This window comes from Passer montanus, unplaced genomic scaffold (assembly GCF_014805655.1).
Source record: "Passer montanus isolate IOZ18808 unplaced genomic scaffold, ASM1480565v1 scaffold177, whole genome shotgun sequence".
Lineage (NCBI taxonomy): Eukaryota > Metazoa > Chordata > Aves > Passeriformes > Passeridae > Passer > Passer montanus.
In genome coordinates, this window is record NW_024365048.1 from 277448 (window position 1) to 291583 (window position 14136).

Consider the following 14136-nt stretch of genomic DNA (forward strand, 5'->3'; position numbering starts at 1 on the left):
GGTGGGTGCCCCCCGTGTCCCTCCCGTGCCGGAGGAGGTTCCCGGAGGGCCAGGGGATGGGAGCAGGAAGGTGCGGGATGATCCCGGCGGGACGGGGGCTGCAGGCGGCCCCGCGGGGCACATCCAGGGAAGCGTTTTCCCCCGGGATCAGCGATTTCCCTCCCGAGGGCCGGCTCGGCTCGGCCCCCCCACGCATCCTGCTGCGGGCAGCGGGATTTCCCGGGAATGGCGAGCGGGAGCCGGCTCCGCTTCCCCAGCGCCCTCCGCGTCTCCATCCTCCCGTCATCCCTCCTGGAAGAGGCCGGGATGCAGAACGAGGATGCTCCACAGCAGCCCCCGGCACCGCCAGCAGCGGACACAGCCGGGCCCGAGCCCCCTCCTCCCTCCCGCTCCAACGGCTGCCGGAGGGGCCACGGAGACCCCCGGGGCAGGATTGACCTTGGAGCGGGACAACCGGGCAAGTGCGGGCTGGGAGGCGGCGGGGGAATGCAGGGAAGGAGAGGACCCTGAATTTGGGAGCGTTGCACCGGGGATGGCCCCGCTCGCCCCTGCCCAGCCCACTGCAGCGGCCGCGCACGCCGCGGAGCCCGAGCCGGGCCGGCCGGGAGAACGGCGCTCCCGGCAGCCAAATCCTGCCCAATTCCACACGTGGAAGCGGCGGGTGACGCAGCCGGCCCCGTGACGCTCCGGAGCTGGCACAGCCGCCCCGGCTCCCGCGCGTTCCCGGGAACAGCATCCCGCATCCCGCATCCCGCATCCCGGCTCAGGCACGGCGCAGCCCCCCGAGGGACGAGTCCCCCCTGCCCCCAGCCCCGGCTGCACCAAGAACCGGCATCTTCCCAAAATCCCCGCGGGCATCGCTGCTCTCCCAGAGCTCCCAAGCTCCCCTGGGACGCAGGAAGAATTGCCCGACATTCCAAAAACCCTCCCGTCTCCCAAAGCCTTCCCTTTCCGGCCTGGGATGGTGTTCCCAGGGAGGTTTTCCCTGGTCAAACCCATCCCTGTTTTATCCCAGCTCTGGTCCCCAGCAGCGCTGGCACCGGGATTGCTGCTGCTGTGACCCCAAAAGGAGAATCCCTGGAAGCACCTGAGGGGACCAGACAGGTGAATGCCCTGGAAAACCACCAGGAAACCACGCAGGGATCTGGAGATGGGCACAATTCCAGGCTGGAATCAGCATTCCCAAAAGGGATGGGACAGGATGGGACACAGGGATGGGACGGGATGGAACACAAGGATTGGACACAGGGATGGGACACAGGGATGGGACACAGGGATGGGACACAGGGATGGGACACAGGGAGGGATGGGACGGGATGGGACACAGGGATGGGACACAGGGATGGGACACAGGGATGGGACACAGGGATGGGACACAGGGATGGGACACAGGGATGGGACACAGGGATGGGACACAGGGATGGGACACAGGGATGGGACACAGGGATGGGACAGGATGGGACACAAAGATTGGGCACAGGGATGGGACACAGGGATGGCACACAGAGATGAGACAGGATGGGACACAGGGATGGGAAACGGGGATGGGACACAGGGATGGGAAACGGGGATGGGACACAGGGATGGGACACAGGGATGGGACACAGGGATGGGAAACGGGGATGGGACACAAAGATTGGGCACAGGGATGGGACCCAGGGATTGGACAGGATGGGACACAGAGATGGGACACAGGGATGGGACAGGATGGGACGGGATGGGACACAAGGATTGGACACAGGGATGGGACAGGATGGCACACAGGGATGGGACCCAGGGATGGGATCCAGGGATTGGACAAATGGATGGGACACAGGGATTGGACAGGGATGGCACACAGGGATGGCACACAGGGATGGGACCCAGGGATGGGACAGGGATGGCACACAGGGATGGCACACAGGGATGGGACACAGGGATTTGACACAGGGATGGGGACACAGGGATGGGACACAGGGATGGGACACAGGGATGGGACACAGGGATGGGACAGGGATGGCACAAATGGATGGGACACAGGGATTGGACAGGGATGGCACACAGGGATGGCACACAGGGATGGGACCCAGGGATGGGACAGGGATGGCACACAGGGATGGCACACAGGGATGGGACACAGGGATTTGACACAGGGATGGGGGCCTGGGACACCCCAGGGAGCCCCTCCTTTCTTTCCCCCGGAGCAGCTGGCAAGGAGGGGGTGGCACCGCCTCCACGCACAGGGAATTTTCATCCCAGAGCTCTCCCTTGCCGGCTCCCTCCATCCGAGCGATTAATCCCAGAGTTAATTAGGGAAGAGCCACGATCCATCTCCCGCGCCCGGCGCAATTACCCGGAGCCGCTCCCCGGCGCGGCGCGATCGATGGCGGAGGAGCCGGCCCTTCCCGACACGCTCCACGGATTTATTCCACAAATCCATAGCGGCCTGGGCAGCCGGGCGCCGGCCCCGCTTCGTCCCGCGCCGCCGGGCAAATTCCAGCGGCTGGGAAGGACACGGGGAGCGGGGAGAGGCTCTGGCACAAGAGCCAAAATCCCCAAATGTGCCATGAAAATCCCAGCCTGGAGAATTCCCGCTGCTCAGGAATGAGAGGGCAAGAGGGAAAACACATTGCCTTCCATCTCTTCCCCTGGAGCAGGGAATTCAGAGGTGGATTCCCACATCCAGCTCCTCTCCCAACAGGAGCTGGGGGAGATGGAGCCGTGGCAGCCACGACAGGGATGGACCCTTCCTCATCCCCCCTCGGTGCTTTCTCCAAAGGGAATTATTCTGGAAAGCAACGACAGGGCTGATCCAGCACTCTAGCAGGACGGGATGGGATGGGATGGGATGGGATGGGATGGGATGGGATGGGATGGGATGGGATGGGGAGGGAGCTCAGCCTGCCCTGGTTGCCTGGCTGCTTCCACAAGCCTCCCATGGCACAGGGAAAGGATCCATAAGCATGGGCCCCAGAGTGATGGGAATGGACAGAACTCCCAAGGCAGGCCAGGAACTGGGGAAGGCTGAGCTCCCCAAATTCCAGAACTCCTTGGAATCCCACAGCTCCTCGTAATGGCCAGACACCCAGGGCAGGCTGAGCTCCCTTAATCCCAGAACCCCTGGAATCCCAAGGTCACCCTCCAAAGGCACCCAGTGCCAGAGCCAATTCCAATCCCTGATCCAACACACGGCACAGCAACGGCAGATGGCAGAAACCCGGCACCAGTGACCCCAGAATAGCTCAAACTGGGACCACACTGAGGTGCCAGAATCCCATTCCAGACCCAACGCTCCCATCACAAATCCCGACAACACTCCCACACTCTTTTCCAACTCCAGGAAGCAGCAGATTTCCCATTTAAAAAATCTCCCAAGCTGCTCTTTTCCCCTTTCCCTAATTTTTTTGACTGCCCGGGCAGGCTCCGAGCTGGAAAGATCCAATTAGGCACCGAAGCAGCCCCGACGAACCGCACCATGAAGGGAATTGATTTTATTTGACCGTTTTATGAGCATTGGAAAATTGCATCCGGAGCGTTCGCTCCGCTGGTTAACACATTCCTCATTCCCCAAATTGCTCTGAACCAGACTCAGAAAACAGCCAGGGAAACAAAGGGAGAAGCGAGGTGGAATTCCTGGGAAATGGGGAGTGCAATGCCTCGAGGGGCACTCCAGGCTTGGGGGCATCCCGGAATTTCCCAAGGAGCCGCACACACCAGCACCAGACTCATCCCTCCTTCATTCCTTCATCCTCCTTGTCCCATCCCTTGTCCCCTCGTCCTCAGCCTCATCCCAGCCTCGTCCCCCCCTCCGTACCTTCTTGCCGATGAGCTTCTTGCGCAGGAACTCCCGGGCCTCGAACATGTAGGGAATGTCATAGAGGGGCCTCAGCTTCCTGTTCTTGTCCTGCCGAGAGAGAGGACTCAGGTCAGGGGATCCCCAAACGTGCCACATCACCCCCCACCCTCTCCCAGTGCCCCCCCAGTTCCACATCCCAGTTCAGGGTCTGCTGAACCCCGAGGGGACCCCAGGATAATCCTGACATCCCCCAGGAGGTGCTGGCAGCCTCGTGGTGCCAGGTCGGACATCCCTGAGTGACAGCTCCAGGAGGGAGCGGGATGACGGGAATTTGGGGTGGGGGTGACCAGGGAGACCCCCTGGGGTGTCCAGCCCCTGTCCACGGGCATCTCCTGGAGTCACATCCCTGCAAAGGCTGCGCAAAAAGGGGAGATTCCCAAAGGAAATGGGGATTTGACCCAACGCAGTGCAACACAACCCAACATGACCCAAAGTGACCCAGTGTGACCCAACACGACGCGGCGTTACTCAATGTGACCCAACATGAAGTGACCCAAAGTGACCCAACACAACCCAAAGTGAGCCAATGTGACACAAAGTGACCCAACACAACTCAAAGTGAGCCAACATGACCCAAAGTGACCCAACACAACCCAAAGTGAGCCAATGTGACCCAAAGTGACCCAACACAACCCAAACTGAGCCAACATGACCCAAAGTGACCCAACACAACCCAAACTGAGCCAACGCGACCCAAAGTGACCCAACACAATCCAATGTAACTCAACATGACCCAACATGACCCAACACAAACCAAGGTGACCCAACCCAATCCAACCCACCCCAGGCTCTGCTCTGCTCACTGCCACAGTGCCGTGGGCACAGCCCCTCACACCTCCCCAAGCTGGGGAGGAAATCATGGAAAAGAGGGAGCTCAGGCCACAGCAGCTGGAAGTGGAGGAGCAGAGTCAGACGGAGCGGGAGCGGGCGGAGGAGACCCCCTGGGGTGTCCAGCCCCTGTCCACGGGCATCTCCTGGAGTCACATCCCTGCAAAGGCTGCGCAAAAAGGGGAGATTCCCAAAGGAAACGGGGATTTGACCCAACGCAGTGCAACATGACCCAAAGTGACCCAGTGTGACCCAACACGACGCGGCGTTACTCAATGTGACCCAACATGAAGTGACCCAAAGTGACCCAACACAACCCAAAGTGAGCCAATGTGACACAAAGTGACCCAACACAACCCAAAGTGAGCCAATGTGACACAAAGTGAGCCAATGTGACCCAAAGTGACCCAACACAACCCAAACTGAGCCAACATGACCCAAAGTGACCCAACACAACCCAAACTGAGCCAACGCGACCCAAAGTGACCCAACACAATCCAATGTAACTCAACATGACCCAACATGACCCAACATAAACAAGGTGACCCAACCCAATCCAACCCACCCCAGGCTCTGCTCTGCTCACTGCCACAGTGCCGTGGGCACAGCCCCTCACACCTCCCCAAGCTGGGGAGGAAATCATGGAAAAGAGGGAGCTCAGGCCACAGCAGCTGGAAGTGGAGGAGCAGAGTCAGACGGAGCGGGAGCGGGCGGACACGGGCGGCGGCACTCGGCTCCTCCCTGACGAACGAGGCTTTGGCAGAGTTTATTGTCCTTGACGCCGCTCATTCCCAGACTGCTCCTTGGAGACGCCCCCGCCTCCGCCCGCACCGCGCGGCCCTGCCGGCACCGGGGATGGGAACGGGGGGAGCCAGAGAGGGGATCCAGGGAACCCACAGACAGTGCTGGGGATGGGAATGGGATGGAGCCAGAGAGGGGATCCCCGGAACCCACAGCCAGGGATGGGGATGGGAACGGGATGGAGCCAGAGAAGGGATCCCCAGAACCCACAGCCAGTGCTGGGAATGGGAACGGGATGGAGCCAGAGAGGGGATCCCGGGAACCCACAGCCGGCACTGGGGATGGGAACGGGATGGATCCAGAGAGGGGATCCTGGGAACCCACAGCCAGGGATGGGAACGGGATGGAGCCTGCGAGGGGATCCCTGGGAACTCTGGCACCTCCTGCCCCCACAGCAGGTCCCAAAGCAGATCCCAGGTGCTGCTCCAGCCCCTGGAGCTGCGGAGGCTCAGAACAAGCACAGAGGAGCTACCGTGGCACCATCAGCCTTTCTCTCTGCTCCTTCCCAGGGGAGCACAGCTCCACCTTTCCAAACTTCCAGCCCCTGCCCATGGGCTCCTGGAGCATTCCCAGTCCCCAAATCCTCGGGGTGACCCCGGACCCTTCCTTCAGTGGGACCTGACAGATCCAGGCCCTGAGACACTCCCGCCCTCGCCAAGGTCACGGCGGAGCTCCGACACCGAGCGCGGCTCCGCGCGGCAAAGCCCTGTGCAAACACTAATTAATCCTCACTAACGAACTCCAAATTTATGGCTTAGTTAAGTGTCTGTCTGGCACAGGCTGTTAAATCCCTAATCCCATCCCGCTGGAGCACGGGAAGGGGACGGCAAAGCCCTGGGTGGCCCCGGCAGTGCCGGGGGCTCAGGGGCCGGCAGGGAATTCCTGGAGGAGCCGTGGGGTGGGATCTGAGCCCTCCCCAAAGCTCCTTCGGGTCTGCAGCACTGGGACCACCCCAAAAAGGGACCACCCCAAAGAGGGACCATCCCAGAAAGGGACAACCAGTACAAACTCCCCAGCACCAGTGCCATTCCTAAGCCATACTGGGATCCACGGTGCCATCCTGCCAGTCCTGGATCTGCCATGGAGGTGGGATTTGAGCCATCCCCAAAGCTCCTTTAGAGCAGCTCACAGGTCTGCAGCCATGTGAGACCACCCCAAAAAGGAGTCAGCCCAAAAAGGAGTCACCCAAGAAGGGGTAACCCCAAGAAGGGGTAATCCAGAAAGAGACCATCCCAAAAAAGGAGTCACCCCAAGCAGGGGTCACCCCAAGAAGGGGTTATCCCAAGAAGGAGCAAGCAATCCAAAAAGGGACCATCCCAAAAAGGAGTCACCCCAAGCAGGGGTCACCCCAAGCAGGGGTGACCAGCACAGGCCCCCCATTGCTGTGCCAGGACTGGCTGCACCATTCCAGCCCCGGATGTGCTGGCACTGACCGAGCCCCCCCATCCTGCTGCTGCTGCTGCTGCAGAACGCCAATTCCCTTTGGGAATCCTCCCCCCGGGGCCTGGCGGTGCCAGGAGCTGGATAAAGGGAACATTTCAGTGCCCGGCCCCGTTAAGCCCGGCCCTGCTGCCCCACAGCAGCGACACTCCCGGCGCAGGAACGCGGCAGCTGACGGCTCTGGGAAGCCGTTCAAGACCTCGGACGCTCAGCGGAGGATTTGCAAATAAACACGAGAAATCAATGGAACAGCGGGAAGTTAACGGAATTCCACAGCCGGCAAACTCCGGCAATTTCCGACACGCAGAAGGGTTTCGTTGGGTTTAACCCATTTTCCAAGGCAAGAGCCCAACAATGAATCACTTCACGAGTTGTGGCTGCCCCATCCCTGGAACGTTCACACCCAGGATGGACAGGGCTGGGAACAGCCTGGGATTGTGGAAGTGGGAGTGCATGGGCTGGAAGGTCCCTTCCAACCCACCCCACCCCACCCCAATCCATTCTGGGACCCCACAATTCCACAAAATGCCAGTCCCGGCTCTCCTCGGCTGCTGGAGAGAGTCATCAGGCACTGAGAAGTTAATTAAGCCCAGGGATCTGAGGCTCACTTAATTAAAGGTGAGCAGTGAGGACACCGCTCCATTAGCGACGGAGTCGGAGCTGCATCTTCAGGGAGCTCCAGAGGAGGGGGGCACCCGCTCCCTTCCCCTGGAACACCGAGATTTCAGCCCCAGATTTGATGGGAATGCTCTGGTTTATCCCAGGCTGGGGAAGCCAGGCAAGAAAGAGACTTTTTGGTTCCAGTAAGGAACAGAGCAGCTCCAGAGGGGGATGAGAGACCCCCAAATTCCCTCATCCCAAAACAACTCCCCACAGCCCAGAACACCCAACGCTGGATGGAATTCCAGCTTTCCTCTCCAATTAACAGCGTTACACTGGGCAGGGCCTAATTAAGCTCTACTTCCCAGGAAGCAGCAGCCCATATCCACTGCCAGAATTCCTGGGGGGACTGACCACAAAGTGCTGCCATCCCCAGCTGCTGGGCTCCCATTCCCAGCCCCAGCCCCTTCCCAAGGGCACAGGGTGGGGGTGAGGCAGGCACAGCTGGAGCAGTAGGAAATGCTCCAAGACCTGGGATGGCAACTCCAGCTCCACATTCCAGGGCTCCCCAGGGTCTCTGCAGTCCCTGAGGGATCCCAGGGTGGGGGGAACCTGCTCCATTCCCCTTGAGGGAGGAAGATTCCACCCGGAGCAAGAGAGGCTGCTGGGAATCCACGGAGCTGCAGGCTCCTGCTCCCACAGCAGGGAAGGGGCGACGGCTCATCAGCGCTGTCACGCCACGCTTCACCCTCGGCTGAACCCGCCTGGGATGTGCCAGGTGGGAAATCCATCCCGGAGATCCATCCCAGAGGCCGTGACAGGGAACAGGCAGCGCCTGGAACACGCATCCCACTGATCCAGGGGTGCTCAGAGCAGGGGGAACGGCCCGGTCCCCCCAGGATGAGCCAGAGCTCCCAGCGCTCCATGCAAAGATTTCGGGGTTTTTCCCAGAATTCCGGGTGCCAACACCCAAGGGGGGTCCCCAGCGGAGCCCAGGGGACCCAGAGCCCAGTGGCACCGTGGGATGGCAGGTGGGGAGAGCCCCCCCGTCCCTGCCAGCGCAATTAGGGAAGCTCATTATTTGTAAAGTAATTAGCAGAGCTAATCAACTCCCAGCGCCAGGGCGGAATGAGCGGGAGGAGAGCGGGAGCTGCCAGCTGGAAATGCCAGTGCTGGGAGGGGGACACGGCAGCCCCCAGGGCCCCCAGGGTGGGGCCTCGGGCTGGGGCAGAGCCCAGTGCTGGGGAACGATCCCACCCGGAGAGGGAGAGGCCCCGGGAGCTCCTGCTCCCACAGCAGGGCAGGGGCGATGGCTCAGCAGCGCTGTCAGCACGCTCCAGCCTCGGCCGAGCCCGCCCGGGATGTGCCAGGTGGGGGATCCACCCCGGGGATCCATCTGGGGATCTATCCCAGGGGTCCATCCGGGGATCCATCCCAGGGATCCACCCAGGGGATCAATCTGGGGATCCATCCTGGGGATCCATCCCAGGGATCCATCCTGGGGATCCATCCTGGGGATCCATCCCAGGTATCCATCCAGGGATCCATCTGCGAGATCCATCCTGGGGATCCATCCCAGGAATCCATTCTGGGGATCCATCCCGGGGATTCATCTCAGGGAACCATCCAGAGAATCCATCCCGAGGGTCCACCCTGGGGATCCATCCTGGGGATCCATCCCAGAGATCCATCTCAGGGATCCATCCCAGGGATCCATCCCAAGGATCCATCCCAGGGATCCACCCCAGGGATCCACCCGGGGCGGTGGCAGGAGCAGCAGGAGCGCTGGGAGCGGCTGCTCCCCATCACTGCCCAGGGAAGCTCCGCCCGGCCCCGGCCCCGCTCCCGCAGCTCCTTCCTGGAATCCCGGGAGCCCGGCAGGGCTGGCAGTGACACCGGGAGCGGCAACAGCCCGGGGAGTGACAGCCCTGAGGAATGCGGGGACGGGGATGAGCAGCTCCGGTGACATCCCAGGTCGGGGGATCCATGCTGGGAATCCATCCAGGGAATCCATCACGAGGATCCATCCTGGGGATCCATCTGGGGACCCATCTGAGGATCCACCAGGGGGATCCATCCCAGGGATCCACCTAGGGTAGTGGCAGGAGCAGCAGGAGCAGCAGGAGTGCTGGCTGTGACACCGGGAGCGGCAACAGCCCCGGGAGTGACAGCCCTGAGGAATGCGGGGACGGGGATGAGCAGCTCCGGTGACATCCCAGGGACATTGGCAGGCAGCCCCAGGCAGGTGCTTGTTCAAGGAGCGATGCCTCAAGTGGGCACTTGGCCTCTGCAGCCTCTGCAGCCTCTCCTGCTCCATGCTCCTGCTCCCTCCTTGTCCCCACTTGCAGCCACAGTCCCCGAGAGCCACTCGAGTGGCAGGAGCTGGGTGGCACTGGAGGCTGTGATGGCACTGGGGAACAGAGGACACCGCCAGGGGCTGGTGGGAGAAGGGCAGCACGGCTGGAGAACTGTGGGATAACTGAGTATGGAAGAGCCTCAGAGCCCATCGAGTCCAACCATCCCCAGCACTGCCAAGGCCACCACTGGCCCTGTCCCCAAGTGCCACATCCACATGGCCTTGAAATCCCTCCAGGAATGGGTACTCCACCCCTGTGCCAGGGCTGCACAGCCCCTGCCAAGGGGAATTTCCCCAAAATCCCCCCTGAGCTGCCCTGGCCCAGCCTGAGGCCGTTCCCTCTCTCCTGTCCCTGTTCCCTGGAGCACAGCCCGACCCCCCCGGCTGTCCCCTCCTGCCAGGGACTTGTGCAGAGCCACCAGGGCCCCTGAGCCTCCTCTGCTCCAGGCTCAGCCCCTGCCCAGCTCCCTGAGCCCTGCTGGGGCTCCATTCCCTCCCAGCTCCATTCCCTCCCCAGCTCCATTCCCTGCCCAGCTCCATTCCCTGCCCAGCTCCATTCCCTGCTCCCTCCAGCCCCTCCAGGGCTCTCCTGGCAGGAGGGGCCTGCAGCTGCCCCAGGATCCCGGGGTCCCTCAGCAGGGCCAGCACAGGGGACAGTCCCTGCCCTGGTTGTGCCCACCCTGGGGCTGCCCAGCCCAGGGGCCCACAGCATGGCTGGCACCATGGGTACAACCCTGTCCCCTCAGGACTGGGGACTGTCCCGGGGCCGTGGCTCCACTGCTGTTTGTCCCCACTCACAAACACAACCAGAGCTGCCCCAAGTCCTCCACCAGCAACTCCATGGCATCAACATTCTGGCTGGGGGACCCCAAAGAGGGGTACAGGGATTCAAACAGGGGGGATAAGACCCCAAAGAGGGATACAGGGATACAAACAGGGGGGACAGGACCCCAAATGGGGGGAACAGAACCCCATGGCCGGGACAAAGCTGGTGTTGGAACAACCCCGAGAGCCCGGAGCGGGTCAGCCAGTCCCAGGGGGATTGGTGCTCCCATACTGGGCTCTGCTCCCTGCTCGCTCCAGGACACGCTGTGCGTGACCATCCTCATCATCCTGGGCAGGGATGAAGGCCCAGGGAGCCTGGGCTCCGCCGGGAGCAGGAGCAGGAGCGCCGCAGGACAAATGGGAACGGCGGGGAGCGATGGAAGCGACGGCATGGAAATAACCGGGGCTGCTTCAGCACAACGCAGAACTATAAATAATAAAGTTATAAATTATAGAATTGGGGAATCAGGGACTGAGGTGGTGGGAAGGGACCTCACAGCCCCTTCAGTGCCACCCCTGACATGGGAGGGACACCTGCCACTGTCCTGGGGCAGAGGAGAAGGACCCAGGGAGAGCTCAGAGCCCCTGGCACGGCCCAGAGGCTCCAGGAGAGCTGCAGAGGGACTGGGGACAAGGGACAGGAGCCAGGGAATGGCTGCCAGTGCCAGAGGGCAGCCATGGATGGGATGTTGGCAATGAGGAATTGCTGGCTGGGCTGGAATTGCCAGAGCAGCTGGGGCTGCCCCTGCATCCCTGGCAGTGCCCAGAGCCAGGCTGGACACTGGGGCTGGAGCAGCCTGGCACAGTGGAGGTGTCCCTGCCATGGCAGGGTGGCACTGGGGGGGCTCTGAGCTCCCTTCCCACCCAAACTATTCCATGGTTTTATGATTCCAACATTCCTGGCTGAGGAAGAACTGGGGAAGAATCCCTTGATTTGGGCTGGGGTGCTGACAGCAGCTCCCCAAGGGGATTTATCCCTGCTGGCAGCTCCGTGCCAGCCCCAGCCCGGCCCCAAACCCCTCTGTGGGGGCAGCAGGGTGGGCAGGGCCCTTTCCAGGATTACGGGGGAATCACCCGAGCACGGCGTGCCCGCTCCCGGGGGATTCATCATCTGGCAGTGCTTGGCTCTGTGCCCCTCTCCGGGGCTGATGAGGAAATTGAGACATCCCAAAATATCCGCTCCTTCCACAGACCACGCAGGGTGGCACTGGGGGGGCTCTGAGCTCCCTTCCCACCCAAACTATTCCATGGTTTTATGATTCCAACATTCCTGGCTGAGGAAGAACTGGGGAAGAATCCCTTGATTTGGGCTGGGGTGCTGACAGCAGCTCCCCAAGGGGATTTATCCCTGCTGGCAGCTCCGTGCCAGCCCCAGCCCGGCCCCAAACCCCTCTGTGGGGGCAGCAGGGTGGGCAGGGCCCTTTCCAGGATTACGGGGGAATCACCCGAGCACGGCGTGCCCGCTCCCGGGGGATTCATCATCTGGCAGCGCTTGGCTCTGTGCCCCTCTCCGGGGCTGATGAGGAAATTGAGACATCCCAAAATATCCGCTCCTTCCACAGACCACTTGTGGTTTTCCCTTCGTCATTTCTCCACTGCGGGGCTGGAATTTGGTGTCAAACGAGCCCGGCAGCCCCGGGAAGGGGGGCTGAGATCCCTGGGAAAGCTGTGCCAGCAGCAGCCCTGCTCCAGGCAGCCAGGATCCCCCGGATAAACGGGAGACACAGCTCTGCTGCCTGTGTGTCCCTCAGGAATGAACTGCCCAGAAAAAGGTGGAAATCACAGGGGCTGGATTTATGCTGAGTACCCTTTGGCTGCTGGAATGCAGATCCTCAGCAGCAGCACCTGGAACTGGGGTACAGCATTCCAGACATGGCAAACCAGGCACCTGGAACTGGGGAATGCATCCTGACACCCCAAACTGGGCACCTGGAACTGGGGAATGTATCCTGGACACCCCAAACTGGGCACCTGGAATTGGGGTGCTGCAATCCAGACACCCCAAACCAGGCACCTGGAATTGAGGAATGCATCCCAAACACCCATCCTGGGCACCTGGAACTGGGGAATGCATCCCAGACACCCCAAAATGGGCACCTGGAACTGAGGAATGCATCCTGGACACCCCAAACCGGGCACCTGGAATTGGGGAATGCATCCCAGACACCCCAAAGTGGGTACCTGGAACTGGGATGCTGCATTCCAAGCATCTCAAACCGGGTACCTGGAACTGGGGGATGCATCCTGGACACCCCAAACCGGGCACCTGGAATTGGGGTGCTGCATCCCAAACACTCATCCTGGGCACCTGGAATTGGGGTGCTGCATTCCAGGCACCTCAAACCAGGTACCTGGACTCGGGGGATGCATCCCACCCCCTGCCAGGGTGGGGGGTGCTGGCTCCAGGCTACCCTCGGCCCAGCATCCGGCTGGAGCAGCCTGGGGATGTGGCTTTGCAGGCACCAAGGGGCTGTGGCTCCGAGGGCCACGTGGATTTGGGAATCCAGCAGCGTTTTGGCTGCTCTGCTCCCACAGAGAGGGAAAACGGGGTCAGCGTTCCTGGAACAGGGATGATCCCGACCCAGGGCCCGGCTGTGGGACACTGTGACACCAGGAGATGCCTCTGCTCCCTAAAACCATCACCGAGGGGACGGAACGGGGACAGGGACGAGGACAGAGCGGCAGCTGCTGCCAGGCACGGCCATTTCAGGGCTCGGGGAAGTCTCCACACTGTCCCTGCTGTTGTCCCGATTTCAGAGGATAACTGCAGACCCCGAGGGAGGCACAGCGGGGCTGTCCCTCCAAGCCCTCCCTGCCCTGGATTTGGGGTCGCGTGGGAGGGGACTCGCTCCCAGCCCCTTTTGTCCCCGCTCCCGGCGGGATTCAGTCCCGTGGATGCTCCCGCAGGGCCCCGCGGGCACGGGGACCCTGAGCAGGGTCAGGGCAGGAACGGGGAGTGCAGGAATGCGGGAGCAGCTCAGAGCCCAGCCCAGAGCCAGCCGGGAGCCGGGGCTGCACCGCAGCGCTCCGAGCCCACCGCACGTGACGGAGGGAAGCAGGAAAAGCAGCTGGAGAAAAGTAGGACAGCAGGGCCGGGAGAGAGGGAAGAGCTTTGAAGGATGGAGCTGCCTCCCCTCTGCGGCGCCTGGGACAGGGGACACCCCGGGCTGTCACCGTCAGTGTCATTGTCACTGTCACTGTCACCCCTGCCCTGCCTCAGGACACTCTGAGACCCCCTCGCCACCCCCCGGGGGCTGCGCTGTGCCAGCGGGTCTGGGGAACAGGCAGGATGGATCTGTCAGCCACAGGACAGGCAGGATGGATTCATCAGCCACGGCACAGGCAGGATGGATTCATCAGCCATGGCACAGGCAGGATGGATCCATTATCCCTGGCATAGGCAGGATGGATCTATTATCCCTGGCATAGACAGGATCCCTGGCACAGGCAG

General features: G+C 61.8%; 1 protein-coding gene across 1 annotated transcript in view; it reads right to left on the reverse strand.

Moving 5' to 3' along the window:
- The window catches only part of SND1 (staphylococcal nuclease and tudor domain containing 1), a 79204-nt gene that overhangs the window by 35240 nt on the left and 29828 nt on the right, over positions 1-14136 (reverse strand). The window contains exon 11 of the mRNA XM_039704571.1: positions 3794-3883. Coding sequence (XP_039560505.1) covers positions 3794-3883 — 90 coding nt within the window. The remainder of the gene's footprint in view (positions 1-3793; positions 3884-14136) is intronic.